This window comes from Sinohyriopsis cumingii, chromosome 3, assembly GCF_028554795.1.
Source record: "Sinohyriopsis cumingii isolate HCF-2022 chromosome 3, ASM2855479v2, whole genome shotgun sequence".
Taxonomy (NCBI): domain Eukaryota; kingdom Metazoa; phylum Mollusca; class Bivalvia; order Unionida; family Unionidae; genus Sinohyriopsis; species Sinohyriopsis cumingii.
Window position 1 is genome coordinate 56,197,789 of NC_142963.1, and position 18,582 is coordinate 56,216,370.

Genomic DNA, 18,582 nt, shown 5'->3' on the forward strand with positions numbered 1-18,582 from the left:
CATCTTCAAGAACAGGCGTAAAGACTTCATAATTTTTACTTCCTTCATCATTGTCAGCATGTTTTTGTTTTGTAATTTCATGGTGTTTGTTATTGTAGTCTTGTCATTGTTTGTTATGTATTAGCTAACATTGTAAAGCTCTTTGACTGGGTGCTATACTAAGTCCACATTATTGTTATTATTATTAGTAGTAGTAGTAGTAGCAGTAAAATTTCAGTTGCTGTTGATCAGCATATTTTTATGCTACCACAGGTAATATTCAAACATCTGAATAATCATGTCCAAGTTTTCCTTGAGCTAGCTGCATAAATACACAATATTCAACTGCCTCCTAATGGGTTTCTTCATGTCAATCTCATCTGAGTCAATAAGAATAGACAGTACATCATCGGTGTCTTCTATGCTCTGCTGGATCTCACTATGTCTTTGAAGGCAGAGGTTAAAAAGAGTACTCTGAGCTATTTGGCCTGTAACTCCACACAGTGGGTAGAGGCTGTGGTCTTTCCTGGAGGGATGACATGATGACATGTCTGAAGCCTTTCTGCTCAGTATAACCTGACAAGATTACTAATGCAGTTCAGGAGCTGCAACATCAGCTCTACTCTGAGTCCAAATTCCACCAATCTCAGAGGCATCAAGGACCAATCTGCTTGAGGGAGTGGGTCCCACATCTCACTGGGATTCATAGGGATAATAGGAAATGGGGACAGGATACCAATTAGATTCCCATACCTAATGTAGGTAGACTTCCATTATAGCATAGGATGTGACAATAGAGTGGGGAGGGGGACTCTGACAAAGCCCTATCACTAATGAGGTGCATGTATGATGACTGGTCATACCAAGCAACCAGCTTTGATTTCACCAGTGCCCAGTTGCAAAACACTGACTGATGACTAGTTGGTGATTGATCACTAATCAGGCAATACAGCTCTGTTGGAAACCCATATTTCTGATCCATCACTGTTAGGGGTGCATTGCCCGTCTCCCAAGAGATCAGTCATAAAATCTGCTAATATCCAGGAATGCCCTTCTGACCTTAAGAACTAGTCTTCTAGCAATAAGGCCCTGGGGGATCTGCATTAGAGAAACCTATCTTTTCTGTAAAGGAGGGTGAGGTATGTTACCTCTGCCCTCTATATGTATGTCTGAAATCAGCAAGATACCAGATTTTGGTTTACATTAACTTAAAAAAATCCAAAGTGGTTTTTCGTATGCACTTTGAACAAGTGAGGCAGACTGGGTAAGTATCCCAAGAGCCTTTCCTGTGGCCAGACTTCCCCACAGACTGTCCCAACACTGTAACCTAAAATAAAATTTACTGCAATAATACAATGAATAATGACAATATGTATACAATAAGTCACACAATGAGTCACATGTGAAACTAACCTATTTATATGACGTGTGCTATATACACACCAGTTACATATGGCAAACAATGAAACTCATGTCTTTTCTTTCATAGTAAAGTAGGATGTTTAATTACTAAACTTCTTTATTAAAGGAACATGTCACACATGCACACACACTAATAGTGTAAATCATAGGAACAAATACAGTGATGCCACTATAGCATGCTCCATTATAACAAAAATACAGTGTGACCCCGCTATAGCATACTCCATTATAACAAAAATACAGTATGACCCCGCTATAGCATGCTCCATTACAACACAAATTTGGATATAACATGACCATGGCATGGCTCCCAAAATTTCAAATACATGTATTTTTCTTGTACATGAAAAATTTAGTTTCCTGTCTTTAAAAGTAGGAAAAATAATGTAAAAAGTTTATGATCATTTTGGGGAAGAGATCAAATATAAATTCTAATGTAAGATGATTGTGGCGTGGCTCCTGAGATTTCATACACATGTATTTTTCTCTTACACGAAAAATAGTTTTTTCTTCTTAAAAATACAAGAAATAACATCTGAAAAGTTTATTCCGTGAATCACATTGGGCTTGCCAATGTCACAAATTGTGATTGTTGGTCCTTAACGGTAACTAAATATACCATCTGGCAATTTTGGTGGGGTGCTATTTCGGCTGCATTGTTGGCTGTTTAAACTTGCATATACAATCATGGTTTTGAAGTGGGAAAATTCAGAGAAACCATAAAAGGAAGCCGTAAACTTGATATAAAATGCACTGGAATCTATCTATTGTTACATAAACATCTTTGTTCATACTGACTAACCATCTTAACAGCGCATTATTACATCATAATCTGCTTATATTGACATCTGGCCTGAGTAATGTGTGCTGTGAGATCCAAATATTTTTCTTTTAGACATTTCTAGTAACAGAGATCAGTCAGACAAGGCACTATCTCATAATGTACCTTTCGGCAGACTGTCCACCTCTCATTAGCAATTAATATGTTTATTTAGACTTACCTTTGCATGTGGATGGTCAATAAAATTACTCTTCTTTTCATGCATAAAATTAAATCCTTCAGAACACTAAAATTTTCTGCAGTAATCCCTGTCAGAACAGAACAGCTGTACATCCATTATCTGTTGACCTTTACAAAAGTTATAATGCATGCATGGAAGGCAGCATCACTCTACTACCAGAAATGTCAAATAAAGCAGATATCTACCTGCTGGTCTATCTAAAAGTCATGCTACCAGAACTAGCTACAACTGACCAACCTTTGAAGGCAGGAACAGTAACTACTACAATCGACCAAACGACAGCTTATTACGTTATTTTTAAATGTACCCAGAAGAAATAGCTTTGCTGAAACTTCAAAGAAAACAGATTACCTTTGAAGCACATATCATTCTGTATAAATACTAAACAATTTTAAAAAATCAGTTTCGGTCAAAGTTCTACAATTATTTTATGTTTCCACCGCAATAAGAAATGTGCATTTGTTTGGTCCTCCAAAGGTTGATGTATAACATGATTGGGTTCTATGGACCCCAACCACAATGTTACAGCAGGGTTACACTGTATCAATATTCAAAAACAAAAACAACAAATCTGGTGATTAGACAAAACTTAAAAGACAGCATATCTAATTTCTACTGTTAGGGCGCCAATTTGTTGATGACCATCTGCATAAGGATTAGGGTACCCCAACCCTGCAAACCCTGTAGGAATGGGATAGTGTGCAGAGATCTCGGAAACGCTTAATTACACGTATTTGGATGCCAATTTGTTATCTGGAATGCAGAAAATCACTGAGGCAGGCGTTCTCCCTACGCATGTAATAGGTGTGCAGCAAAATTCAAAGACTTGCTAGTCCTGCTTCAGCCACCTACTTTGCGGGAAAATGTGTTGATCAATTAGCTGTGCTGATATTTACAATGACAGAATTCAGTGACTTACAGACCCCTTGATGTACACAAATGTTGCCATTTTAAGAGAGTACATAAAAAAGAACATGATGCAATACCTGGGCAGCAAGTTCAAAGGCTGTGACTGGCTGCCGGGTACAAAAATGCACTGATATTTACAGTGATTGAATTCAGAGGCAGAAAGACCCAGATAAGAGATGTGGTCATTTATAAAAGTACATCAAATAAACAACTTTAGCTTTTGTTATTGTGTTCATTTCCAAATGTAGCGGAATAAGCAGTGCACGTGACCTCAGAATCAAGACATGTTGAGAGTTAGACAAAATGCTATTCGTAAGTGGGTGACAAGTCGCCTAAAAATGGAAACTTCACCTTATTCTGTTAGGAAAACAAAAACGACTTCGCCCTGTGATTATCTAAGAGGTACATTGACTAACCATGCCATATTTTTTAAATGCCCCTTGCCTTAGCCTGGTTAGTTCTAGTGTTGTAGCGAAATGTATTCATCAAGGCATCAGTAGCTAGGCCTAGTTTTTATATCAATTACGTTGACAAACAAACTCTTGCCAATTCACAAGCATTATATTTTGATAGCTGATTGACCATTAACCCTTTTCCAAGTAAGCTAGCAACTATCAATTTCCTGCATGATATCCTTTGATGATAAAACATACAAACTTCTGTTTTAAGATCAGAATCAGTGACCTGGATATTTATTAACTGCCTCTTATGCACTATTTCATCATAAAATTAGTCTGAAACTAAGTGAACCAGTAGGCGTAACAGGAAATAATGACGGACTTCGCTAAGTCTGGGATGTACCAGTTTATTAGACTGTCCGTTTTCTTAAATCATCAGGCAAATATATTCAGAAAAAATATATAAATCATTGAAACCAAAGCCCTAGGTATTATTTTATTAAAGATTTCACTTTAAAATGCAAATTATGTAGGTCAGAAACAGATGAGACAATGCTATGTTGTGGAATTCGCGATATGTGCTTTAAGGTCTAAGCTGTTTTCTGACTTGACACATATTTGTGAAAATACGGGGAAAAACAGCAAATCAGACACTTTTTATTTGCGAAAGTTACTACAAGTACTTATATAAAATTACTACAAGTATGTATACAAATAAATAAATAAACCATAAATTTGCGATCTGATCAATGGACTGTTGTAATTAAGCTATATTATAGTGAGTGATTACATTACAAAAACCTCTCCATCTAAAAACAGATGCACTCACATATGTGTTGATTCTGTAGGAAAGAAGGGACTGCAACTTTTGATGGTGGGACTCCTATTTTTACCAAAATGGGAGTCCTGGACTCCAAGTTTTAAAATCCTAGCGAGACCTCTGGTGTGGTAACCTAGTTTGTTTCTTAGATATCAGCATTCTGAAGGGAGGAGGGCAGCATGGAAAATAAGTACCAAAAAAGGATAAATTTCTAACACTACATTTTGTTGACTGAAAAACCAAAAGTTTTCTCTGACTGCATCATGCAGATGTAGATTAACATGGCATCTTTGCAACCGATGATTATTCTGCACATGGGCATGCAAGAGTCATGAGTAGACTAGTACCTAATGACAATTCTCCTCTCTATGGAAGGATGTATTTACATCAAACAGCCAAGGTTTTTCATCACAAAAAAAAGAGTAACCTATGCAAAAATGACAGGCTATGTATTACCACTACTGGGTGAATCCAGTTTTCAAACTGTGACTGTGGTCCTGCTCTACAATTAAGTTTTAGTTTGATACAGTTATTTTTACCACTCTAAAATCTCATAGAAACTGTCATAATTAATCCTAATATTAAAGAATGTTTAAAAGGAAGGAACTAGGGAAACTTCCATGTCATTTTTAGTAGAGAACTGTGCAACTTCTGATACGTTAATTGACCAAGTGTTTTTCTAACAATTTCAAAAGTCTTCAGGATATAAACTGTTAAAATCAGCCAAGTGGGTAGTGAAATTCACTTCAGTTCAGTCTTCTCCAAAAGCAGTTGTCCAAAGAAATTGTCAATAACACATTCTGTGATATACAAGTTGATCTTCTGTCCGAAATGCTAATTGCAATTTGTAACATTAGTTCAGTTTTATATCTTTAAAATCTTAAACAATAAATTAATAGCTTCATCCTTCAAGCTAATTGCTAGATAGGACAGGTGGAATACAAAATGTTACTCCAAGTTGAGTCTATCCTCAGCAATATAACAACCATTAATGTCCAGCCCTTATTTTGAATTGACACAATGAAGTGGTGTTCCACATGAATTTTTCTATATGTAATGTGCATTTGTTTGAAATCAATAAGTTCAAATGATCTGCTATGGAAAACATGTTTACCTCCTTTTTCTAACAAAACTTTAAGACATTGGAGGCTGTTATTCGACACTGCAGTATAGACAGCTGTGCGTTCTCCATAAGGATCTTTGGAATTTATATTTGCAATCGCATTCCCCTGAAGAAGGTCAGATAGGAGCTCCACATTGTCATACAGAGTGGCTTCATGGATGAACTGACCAGGCCAGTCCTCTGTCATGGAACTCAAACTCATCCTCTGTAAGATGTTTCACATATATACACTCACTGCACTGCTTCTTCACCACTATGAAAACAAGTCTGTAACAAGAATAAATATTTAAAGAACAAAGATATGTACTTTAAAAAAACACACAGCCAAGAAAATACAATGATTAAGTTTTTAAAAAATCATGAATGCTATGTCCTAAATTAATTTCAAAAACATATGTTGTTGTTGTTGTTCTAGGGTTTAATGCCATTTTTCAGCATAAGATAGGCTATACAAGGCGGCCAGTAAAACTGGTGGAGGAAGAACCCTGGAAAACCCAGGGAAGAACCACCGACCCACGAGAAGCTACTGGCAGGCTTTCCCACATACCCACACTAGCCGAGCCTTGGACTCAAACCCTCACAGACAGAGGTGAGATGGCAGTGATCTGGAATGGTTAGCGCTTTAGACCACTCGGACACTCGAGGACCCCTAAAACATATACGAGAAAACCAACACCAACATTTTACTGTATACATTTACCATAACAGATATGCACAATCTACAACCTGTGGGCCGTATCTGGCTCATAACTTTAATCAGAGAGTGTTGCCTCTGTTTTATGCATATTTAATTTATATTGTTTTTGGTTTTTTCTCATGATTATTGTAGTTTGGACTTGTTCTTGTCCAAAATCAATTTCACAATGTACCTGAACAGTAACATTTGCTTTGTGGATAACAGAAAACATAGCTCATATTTTACCTACAATTGTGGATTATGTATTCAGATTATTATTAATATAAACATGTTTAATTTTTCTGAGTCTAGGACACTGAAATTCCCCCACAAAATAACCTGGGCTTCCTGATGTTTACCACGTTCTCTATTGTAATTTTAGTAACAGATTTTATCATTTTCTTAACTTAGAAGTTTCTAAAAATGAACTTTTGACCCTCATCCTGGTTCTACTTTCATGTCTTACTTTTCTATATAATCTTGTTTACTTGAGAAATTACTCACTCCTGCATTTGAAATCTGAGGCAGAATCAGTCTTATTGTTGTGTTCATTATTTCATTTGGGTTGAATTATTCAAAATATTCTTCACTGGAAATACAAAGTTCTCCTCTATAATATTCTTGGACTTTAACATTACTTTAGAATTTCAGTGAATTCAAACAACAACATCATCACACTTCAGGCCATTGGCACATTACCATGTTTGAGACTACAGACACATTACACATTTAATATTGGAACTTATTTGGAATACCACTTGAATTCAGTTATACATTTGATCTTGTGATAAAACTATAATGACTAATTGGGATTTAATTTGCATTACAGTAAGTTTTTTTAATACATTTTCACATTTTCTAGGGAAATAAATTATTTCTTGAATTTTACAAAACTGTTTGGTTTTCATTCATTTCTGTTACTTAATTTAAAAATACAGCCATAATACTTTCAAAATCACTTATCTGGCCCATGCCAGGAGGAAGTTGCACATGTCTATACTTTAATATGCAAATTCATCTGCCTTTCACACTTTATTTCAGTAAGATGCTACATAAATAGAGAAGTCTGAAGCATCTCTCTTGACAAGATTGTCTGTAATATAAAGTTGCATTCACGTTTAGTAGTGTCATAGCATTCAAAAAAGTTGTTACAAAAGTCAAACCATGCCTCTTCCAAGATTGCTGAATCAATAGTATTCAGGAATGAAGTGTAACAAACAATTCTAAATACTAAATTTTGGAAATTCCTGGACAATTAAATATAAGCATTCAATTTTTGGACAAATAGTCCTGGATTGGAACCATCTTACTAATGATAATGTCTGTGCAGAAGTAATAGAAACAGCTATTGTACTCTCTCCTGCAATGGGGCCCTGAGCAGCAGAGTAGTCTAAAGTGCTCACCGTTACGGATCAATGCCATCTCACCTGTCTGTGTGAGTTCGAGTCTCGGATTCAGCTAATGTGGTTATGTGAGAAAGCTTGCCAGTAGCTTCTTGTGGGTTGGTGGTTCTTTCTGGGGTTTTCCCGGGTTCTTCCTCCACCATTAATACTGGCCGCCATGTATAGCCTATCTTGTGCTTAAAAATGGCGTTAAACCCTACAACAACTCTCCTGCAATTATCATCACAGTATTGGACTCTGGTTTGCTAACAGATATAAAAGTTGATTTGTTTGTTGAAGTGAATTACTACTCTTTGCAGATGATTAATTATACTACAAATGACTAAGTATACTACAGATGACTATGTATACTACAAATGACTAAGTACACTACAGATGACTAAGTATACTACAGATGACTATGTATACTACAATGACTATGTATACTACAGATGACTAAGTATACTACAAATGACTATGTATACTACACTGACTATGTATACTATAGAAGACTAAGTATACTACAAATGACTATGTATACTACAGATGACTAAGTAAACTCCAAATGACTGTGTATACTGGGTAAACTCCAAATGACTATGTATACTACAGATGACTATGTAAACTACAGAGCAATCAAAACCATGCACGATACCAAGATACCACAAAATGTGATTTGTAAACTATGACAGTGGACACAAAAATGGGGCAAGCAATTCCAACCAAAAAATGCAAATAACCTGAAATAAATCACATAAAGCTAGTATGTCATATTCACTGGAAGGTAACTTATTAGAAAATCTGAATCAAATCAAATATTTATGAGTCTCAATTACTAGTGAGCTGAAATGTGACCTTCAGATTCAAGAATTATGCATGAAAGCATATCAAACTTGAGGACTATTAAGACAAATATTATGATCCTGCACAAGAATTAACTTTTAATGATTAAGTTAGACATATAAGTTGTATGGTTTGAGTCAAACATTCCTAGGTTGTACAGAATGAAATTGACAAAATCCAAAAACAAGCCAACAGGTTTGCTACAGTTAAATGTGACAATGCCCCTACTATATTTAACAAGGGTTTAAAAAACAGAAAAAATAACCTGCTCTAGCTCCATCAAACCCAAACCAAGAACCAGCAGATATCAAGATGAATATACCTACAGTGTTCGCACACCCTCCAGTCTGTTTGCAACCCCTACAAATTTTAAAAATGAAAAGCGTTAAGGATATAAAAATGCACAAAGCTTGGTCATTTCATTGAATAAACAGAGGCCATACAAGCTCCACTACAGCTTTTGGCAGCCGAGTCCAAAGAAAAACAAAAACAGGACAACCGTGTAATAATTAGATAATATACGATGTATGTCAAGTATTTTACCTGCGTTTCATGAACTTATGATTCTATAAATTGACTAAAGAACGCGATATAGGACTAGACCAACAAGCGGGTCTCAGCTTTTTTTCTGACAGACCTACTTGTTGGTCTAGATATAGGACGTGCACAAAATTACATTTGTGGACGGTTGAGTAGGACTAGACGGTTGAGATGAGAAACAGCATAAAAGAACGGACTCGGAAAACATTGCTATAACTCGTTTACAATCATAGTGAAATTAACCATTAGTTCCACAGCGTAAGACGTATCACATGACATTTTTATTTCACCACCAAAATATAAATAGCATATGTTGACGTCTTTCATTGTAGGACTAAATGAAACATATGCTTTCTTATCATACCAAAATGCAACTGTTTGCAAAATCTACCACAAAAATTTCATCGTAATACTTTTCGAGTAATGCAAAGTTCACTCGTTTTCTGTTCACAAATTCACGCTAAAGTGCTTCAACGAAAACAGTAAATCCCCAAATGTTTTCCCAGATTACGTCATAACCCTCTTGGTTGAGCTTTGCCACCTTCTGTTTTACTACGCGACACACTCCCAATACAGAGACGCTCGATATTGAAGTGGTATTATATAAAGCGTCCATCTGACTATGATAGTAGTCCTATGCATTCGGAGCAACACTTTTCCTTTCCGTTCTATTATACCTATTAGAGCATGTAGTAAACCTCAGATATAATTCGTCATTCAGAACTATATTCTGAACTACTTTCGTTCACTCTCAACACACTGGCGGCGGAAGAAGACACTCACAATCGGGACAATCAAAACCTTTGGTGTAGTAAAATATGTGATGCAATCCGCCATAGGCGAATCACCAAACACGGCAAATTGATGCGTATTAACACATCAAATCAATGTTTATTCCTACAACAACTTCCGAGGTTATTTCACGATCTCACGGAAATGGTCGAGCAACATTCCAATAGGACTCACAGTACTAATTCAGTTGCCCTAGTAAACCAATGCAAACACCATGATATTCAAAATTCAATAACTTAAAATTTTTGAGTGCTTATGATCAAACGTATATGTATTAGTACAGATGAAACCTGGATCTCAGCTTCTGTGTTGAGGAAAGGATATGAGCCGCGCCATTTTCTGGAACTGCATGCATTTGAAACATGTGCTTTCAATTCCGCACCAAAGAGTCGGGTGCTAATTTTAGTAATGAGTGTTCCAAACTCAAGACTGTTAAAGGAATGAACTTCCATCAATAAACCAATGTCTCTATTTTATATATTTTTTTCACTTATAACTACGATAAGCTCACAAAAGATTGCTTTTCTTAAACATAACTTACATTATTAACCAAACCCATGTATACTCTATTTATCACCCATTTCAGGCTGGTTCCCACTTTTCCATATTATTAGTGCCGTGTGTCCAATAGCAGTCATACGGTTCTGCTAATCAGAACACATTCTCCATGTTCAGATTGGTTTCGAAGGACAAACTTTTGCGAGACCTGGTTTCCGAGAAGGGGCAATCAGTTTACATTCACCATTCATCCGAACATCTCCAGCCCGGGGCGTACACTGTGACAGAGCCGCTAAATAAGCGGTTTTGAAAAACACCAAAATTTATGAAGTTTGGCCTCGGACGTCTACAGTTAGCCCGGAAACAGTTTAGCCTTGTTCGAATGTGCTGTTGCTATGCCGTTCTTCAAGACACCGAATATACTTTCCACAGGAATAAACTGACGAGGAAAAAAAAAAAGCGCAGAAATAGTTTCTAACTAGCATGGGCTCTTTCGACTACAAATGAGTCCTTTTCAAAGGAAATTACAAACCACAGACAATACAAACAGAAAACCCAACAAGCGTTGAGGTTACAAAATTTTACATGACTGTTTCGCCAGGACTAGTTTTTGTTTCAACTAGTTGGCTATAACTTGATGCTGATGCTGAAACATATTTTAGATTGGCCTAGAAATCGATGAGCCATATTGCCATCTGTTTTTTACTGTAAATTTGCGTAACCACAACTTAAATCAAGCATATTTCATTGTTTTAGTAGGAATTGTAGGCATTTTGGGTGAATAGTTAAAGCAAACTGAAATAATCATTTAAATGAAAATGTGCGGCTGCAAAAAAAAATGATAATTTTATTTCTGTGTGTTTTTTTTTTTTTTTTTTAATCTAGTCTTCTTGATTTAAACCGCTTGGTTTCAACGTTCTAAGGCAGGGAATCCAGTAAGATTCAAGTTGTGGTTGTGAGCAATTGCAATAGGTGTTACATCTTTGAGTGTATGACCATGGGAAAAGAAGTGTTATGAACTTCTACACAGCTTCTTTGTCATCCAATCAGATCTGTGAAGATTGACCCTTTTGTGCAACTTTTCAGTTTCTTCTACATTCTGATGGCTACAGATCTTACATGTGATGAGATAAATTACATTCTGTTTTGCATGTTCTGTTTGAACCATGTATATTCATTTTGTTCGTAAGTCGCTCTGCTAGAAAATGAGCCGGTCTCTTTCATCTGTTGACAGGCATTGCACCTATTATCGTCACATGGAGCCAGATTTACAAAGGTGGTCTTGGTTAGTAATTGGCGTTAGCTTCGCCCTGACTATGATGTTTTTGACGTTTTTGGGGGTTTCCCGTGGGTTACTGCTGGTTTGTTCGAGAGGATTAACTTTAGTGTGTCACACAATTTCACGATGAGCCAGTGTTTCCAGATGATTTTACATAATTTGGGTTTGTCTGGATGGTATGTCAGGATAAAGTGTATCCGATCGACTTTTTCCTTCTCTCTATATTCTAGTAGGTCGTTCCGGTTTGTTTGTTTAACCCTTCGGGTTGCCTCCGCTATTAGGTTTTTGTCATAGCCTCGGTTAATTAAATGTTCAGATAACACTTCAGATCTTTTTTGTAATGGTTCTACGCCGGAGAGATTCTGCGTATCCTCAGTGCCTTGCTATAGGAAATGTTCCGAATGCAGTGCTTTGGTGACAATTGGTTGGGAGAAGTTATTGGTGTTTATCAATTGGTTTTGAGTAGATGTTTATATGGAATTTGTTTTCTGCCAGTCTGGTTGTTTTGACCAGGAAAACTTGGTCATCTTCGGTAGCCAAGGTTCGGAAGTGATAGCCCTAACTACACCTTGACGTATCGAGCAGATTTTTCTGTGCTTCTTGCTTGTGCATTTCATTTGATCCGGCGGCAATCAAAATTAATTTGTTCAAATTTTAACACTGTTCCTACATGATCGAGACAATGGGAGCACACAACTTGAATAAACTGATCAATAAACTATTTTCCACTGCCAGTAGAAATAGGGGATACCGTAGAGTCTATGGAAATCTCAGTCAAAAAGGTCGTGGGAACGTTTAGGTTCACCACTTTTTAAAACACCCTTGGAACGCTTAGGGTCAATAGGATTTTAGCATAGGGAACGTATAGACATGGACTGGGACTGTCCAGGGTCAATATGAATTGGTGGGGGGTGACGGCACGGTACTAAAGATTAGCAGCAATGTTGCAAAGGGCTGACCTCAATCGGTCCAAACAGCGGGGAAAAACCTATAACGCTTGGCGGGGGCGGGACTCGCGAGACGTAGACATATATAACACATACAATATACAGACATAGATTGATGAACATCAATTTATCATACGTTGACTATAAAATTGTCTTTAAAAACTTTTTAGGCAAGAAAGCAAATCTTTTTGAGGCATATGAGTCTGAAAAGGTACTTTGGGTTTCTTTTATCTTCTAATTTCTTCTATTCTTCCACCAGCTTCTTATTTTTCTGTCCAACACATTTTGTCTTCTTCTCATTACTTTCCTCCTCCTGTTTCTCCTTCTCCTCCATTTCTTCCTCTACTCATTTTCTTCTTCTTTTTCTATTTTTTCGTTCCATGCTCTCGTTCTTCTTCAATCCTCTTCATCATCCTTCTCCTCTTTTTCTTTTTTTTCACTTCCCTTAGTTTTTTTTAGAATTTCTCAAATTGTTTATTTCCATCTTGATTCTGTGGGGACTGTAAGAATAGTGATCCTCATCCGGTTTTACCAGCATCTCTTCTATCATCTCCAAATTGTGCACGACTTCCTTAAACGTCTTCATTTTATCAATTGTATTAGAAACCATCTTCTTTGAGTATTCCGTGTAGAACGGCGCGAATGAATTATTGAACTGAATTGAATTAAATTAAAGTCGTTAGCGCCCATATGGGCATTTACGACTGGTTAATGCCTCCACGGGAGTAGTGAATAGGGGCGATTCAGGGACTAGGGAAAGTACTAGGGAAAAAGTGAATATTGCATATAGGGACTATGTAAATTAACATTAGGCAAATAACATTAGTTTTCCATAGTCCCTGAGAATTTTTCCTATAAGGCATAGGCATTATAGGGACAAGGGGAATTTAACATGGGGAAAAGAACATTCATTTTTCCCATTGTCCCTATAACTGGACAAACATGACAAACATCATAGGCATTATAGGGACAAGGGGGAAATGGAACAGGGTCGGGACCCTATTTTAATATGGTCCCGACCTTATGGGTCTATGGAAATTGAACATGGGAAATTTAAACAGGGAGGGGTCTCTATTTAAAAAAAAACAACGGGGTAGGCATGAAAGTCAAGGTCTTTTCGAGGCATATGAAGGGGCCCTGAAAAGGGCCTTTGTGTTCTTCTTCTTGTTTTATTTCCTCCACTTCTTCATCCATTCCCTTATCTTTCCCAAAATTCCTTTCTTCTTCCTCTTTTCAATTTCCGATATCCAGTCAGGGTGGCCCATAGCTCTAAACTTCTGTTGGATTTTTATCCAGTTATCGTTCATCCTCTCATATTCTTCCTTTTTCTTTCTATTCTCTTGTTCTTTTCTATCTTTTGCCCACCTGTCCATGATTTTCTGCACTTCTATTACCTTTTTGGGGCCCCGAGTGGTACGAGTGGTCTAAAGCGCTCTCCGTTACGGATCACTGCCATCTCACCTCTGTCTGCGTGGGTTCGAGTCTCGGATTCGGCCAGTGTGGGTATGTGAGAAAGCTTGCCAGTAGCTTCTCGAGGGTCGGTGGTTCTTTCTGGGGATTTCCCAGGTTCTTCCTCCACCATTAATACTGTCCGCCATGTATAGCCTATCGTGTGCTGAAAAATGGCGTTAAACAACAACAACAACAACAACAATCTATTACCTTCTTCATCTGTAGCAGCAGGGAGGGCGAACAGACCTAGGGGATCCGACAAAAAATAAACCTTCCACAGAAATCTAATCCGGAGAAAGGTTTTATTTACCGAATAGAGGCTTCCTGGAAGAGTTACATTGCTATTGACCCTCAATCCGAAAATAAACCCTTAGTTCGGAAGATCTAGCTGCAGAATAATATGTTCATGATTTTTATTTTATCTCTGATTACATTTTGTCGACCGACCGGAGATAGACGCCCTCCCTGCTGCTGTCGTGTTTAAATGGATTTTAAGATTCTGTCAAAAGATTCTATCTAGGCCGACTCGATATCTGGTTCGTGGATCACATAAATTTACCGTCACGAATCCATACGGCGTAGACTGAGCTCGTCCAAAGAAATTTTTGAATTTATTTATATCCATATCGCCGCTGCACCAAGTCTGATGAATGTTTCTTAGCGTATGTGTATCCACACCGTTGAAGATCGCTAGCATGTTACAATTATCTCTGATTACCTTTGGAATTTGTGTATATCTCTGAGTTACATAAACAACGTTAGTATTTTTATGTCGTCCACGAGAAAATATTCTGGCAGGATTAGATTGTTTATCTAGCATAACATCATCGTAGACTACCAAATTGTTAATCGAACCATCTAGAACATCAACCGAAGGAGCTTCTTCTACGTCGGTGATAAAATCAATTATATTCTCACCGTTATTCAACAACGCTGCGTTCTCATTAAATTCTTTCAATACCTGATAGCATCGTTGATCATCTACGGATGGTGCAACTAAATATAGCTTGTCCCATTTCAGCCACCTCATAATCAGATTCAGCAATAACTGTGTTTTTACCCGACCCTGATGGTCCTATGATGATCATTCTAATCGAATTAGGTAGCGCAGCATGATGCTTCACCGGAACAGATTTCTTTGTAGCTGAAAAATCAATTACATTCATGATATAATTATACTATGAATTTATACTGTGTGCGGTGTAGAACACGAACACCAACTGTGGATCTAGCTACGGTCGTTACAAAAAATAATAGATCAGCTGTTACTGGTAAATGCGAAATATGTGGTACAAAGAAATTTAGATTCTCTTCATCGGGCGAAAAACCGGTTAAAGTAAAAACGATAAAAAAAAGAAGAAAATACGGAGGTGACGTCACAGCAAAATTATCGTCGTTGCCAGGATTCTTTTGGTCTAAATACTCCGGAGAAAAACATCTACCAGGATATAACTACTGCGGACCAGGAACACGACTCGATATCAGATTGAATGATCAGGATCAACCGAACCCTGGTGAGGATCCTGTAAATGCGATTGATCGAGCGTGTTACATTCATGATCTTGAATATCGAAGCAAAGATTTACAACAGCGACATCTAGCTGACATCAAATTAATTCATGCGATAAATTCGATGAAAGATAAAACCATCAAAGAAAGATTAGCTAGTTGGGTAATTAATGCTGCTATGAAAGGTAAATTAGTTTTTGGTGGTAATTAGTTATATGGAACAGATTTATTATTCTCCTGTTGGATTTTGGAAAGGTAAATCAGCAATCAAAAAACTAGCAAAAGATGCTAAGGTAAAACCATCAGTAGCTGCTGCGTGGTTAGCTAAACAGGCCATATGGCAGATTTATCTACCACCACCAAAACGAATAGAATACGCGCATTTTGATGTCAGCGTTCCAAATGAGGTTCATCAGGCTGATATCATGTTTCTACCGCACGATACCGTTAACGATAAAACATACAAATACGTATTAACCGTAGTTGATATTGCTAGCAGATGCAAAGAAGCTGAGCCGCTGATAACGAAAACAACAACTGAGGTAGCTAACGCGTTTGAAAGAATATATCAACGAGGTCCATTAATGTGGCCAAGATTGCTTCAGGTTGATCCTGGACGAGAATTCCTTGGTGCTGTTACTTATTTGATGAACACAAAGAATGTCGCAATACGACGTGGTAAAGTAAATATTCACAACGATCAGGCTATTGCTGAGCGATTTAACAGAACACTGGCCGAAAAATTATTTGGTTATCAATATGCAAGAGAATTCATTCAGGATAAACGATCCAGCGACTGGGTCGTCAGGTTACCGAGTGTTATCTCAGCAATAAATAACGAGATAACAAGATCGATAAATATGAAACCAGCAATAGCTATACAAAAATTTTTTATACCTATTCGTCGAAAAGATTTTTCAATTCGACCGGTCCTTGGCGATGTTATTGTTAGATATCTATATAAACACGGCGAGGCTGAGGGAGGTAGAAAAAGAGCGACGGATCCTATCTGGTGCATAACAAAACACAAGATAGTATCTGTAACAAGATCATCAGGTAGACCAGCAATTTATATGCTTGATGTTTTTGCTCCTCAGCGTGGTTTTACACGAGAAGAATTACAAGTAATTCCGGCTGATACTCAATTACCACCTCAGTCACTCAGATAATCTATGCCGCGTCTATTACACTCTAAACAGGCTAGAGTGACATTTTTTCTGTTGTGACCCAGATTGTTGTTTATTCTGTATACGGTAAATTGTCTTGAATCATTCTTTTGATACGTCCAAGTCATAATACAATTACAACCGGAACAGTGGTTACCCTGTTTTTCTTTCAACGATAAAATAAAATCTACATCCAGGTCGAATTCGTGATTATTTTTCTTATCAGTTTGTTTATAGCTGAATATTTTTTTTTAAATCACGTATTCGTTTGTTTCGTCATTAATAACCGATCTATCTAGGGTGATTCTACCCAACTGAGATATTTTTCTCACTCTAGATACAGCTAAATACACTAGATTAGACCATCCTATGTTATCATCTACAATCCAAACCCGACAATGTGAGATAGTTAGTCCCTGTGAAGAATGAATAGCCATAGCATATCCCAGAGTCCACGGAGATTTTTCCGCGCCTAGCATATTATCAACGAAACAGATATCAACAAAAACGATATCGTTCAATACAAGATTCTGCTTGCCCCGTCCGGGTATATCAACATCAATATTTTGTAGTCTGGTATCGATTGGTCTATAACATAGCGGAACAGGCATCAGAGGGAATTTTTCTTGATGTATCTTGAATAGTTTTTGTTGAAGAACATCTCTGATTATTTTTCTGCTGGCAACTATCAAATCATTTGGTGTCCACATCGATAAAAAATCCTTCATTGATGTTTCTGTAATTACCTCTCTCATTATGTCACATTGAATCCTATTTGATTTTAATCGAATTAGTTTCTTAAATTCACTCAATCTGCCATCAAGTGATCTATAATCAGTATCGACCTCCTCGTAATAATCCACGAAATCCTTCAGCCACTCATGAGGAGATTCACCATCAATAGGATTTGGTTGACCGTGATCACCGCACATAATCACAGCAGTATTTTTCGGTAATAACCATTCTAAGAACATTTTCAATGTACCAGCGAATACTGTGCAAATTTCGTCCCATATAATTTTTTTATTTATATATTTTTCTCCCATCCTAGATGGACTCCACGTACCACCGTTGTACTTGAAAAAACTACGATACGTACACGAATTGACTCCTCGCTGTTTCATCTCCCGCGCTAATCTGTGTGTTGGTGTCAACACAATCATATCAGAGTTCTTAAATAATTCTATCATTCTGGTCGTTTTTCCTGATCCGCCCGGTCCGTTTATTAGACCATCTTGTATCTTGCGGCGGGATCATAAACAGATGGTGCTGTTGATGTTTCTGATACGCTATCTGAGTAGTATTTTTCTTCATCAGCTACGTCAGCGTCCTCACAATAATGCAGGATGTATTCGTCCTTTACTCGCCACGTACCCCATGATCCATCTCCGGTTAGTTTGTCTAACTCCGGTAGGTATTTTTTTGTCAATATAAAACGAATCAGTAGCTACTCTAGCTGCGGTATCAGGAAATTTATTTATCATCGATAAAAGATTTATACTCGCATACACCAACATTGATGATCTTAGATGAACATACTGAGGTGATTCTCCCTCAAGATAATTAACCACGGTACCTAATTTCGTTCCATCAGCGACATAAATATCCTCTCTGCTACAAAATATTCCTCTCTCAGCGGTATCAGCTATTATAAAATCTAACTCAGCCTCATCCATAATCAATCTACAATTACGTCTCTGATGATCATACGCACCACCCTGAGTGAATTTCCCAATAATTTTTCTACCTAAATCTTTTGCGTCATCGTGTTCGGTTGGCAGCCAAACGTTGTTGTTGTTGAGTTTAATTATAGTAGCGTTCGCAC

At 37.3% G+C, this 18,582-nt stretch overlaps 1 protein-coding gene across 2 annotated transcripts in view; it reads right to left on the minus strand.

Annotated features, from left to right (window-relative positions):
- Positions 1–9,660, minus strand: part of LOC149802891 (leucine-rich repeat serine/threonine-protein kinase 1-like) — a 148,005-nt gene extending 138,345 nt beyond the window's left edge. The window contains exons 1-2 of one of the 2 annotated variants that reach the window (XM_089952359.1): positions 9,528–9,660; positions 5,665–5,940 (exon numbers count right to left, since the gene is read on the minus strand). In XM_089952359.1, the coding sequence (XP_089808485.1) occupies positions 5,665–5,875 (211 nt within the window). In that variant the 5' untranslated portion in view covers positions 5,876–5,940; positions 9,528–9,660. Of the gene's footprint in view, positions 1–5,664; positions 5,941–9,505 lie in introns of both variants that reach the window. The other variant, XM_089952360.1, reaches the window with a different exon arrangement.
- Between the last annotated feature and the right edge of the window lie 8,922 nt (positions 9,661–18,582).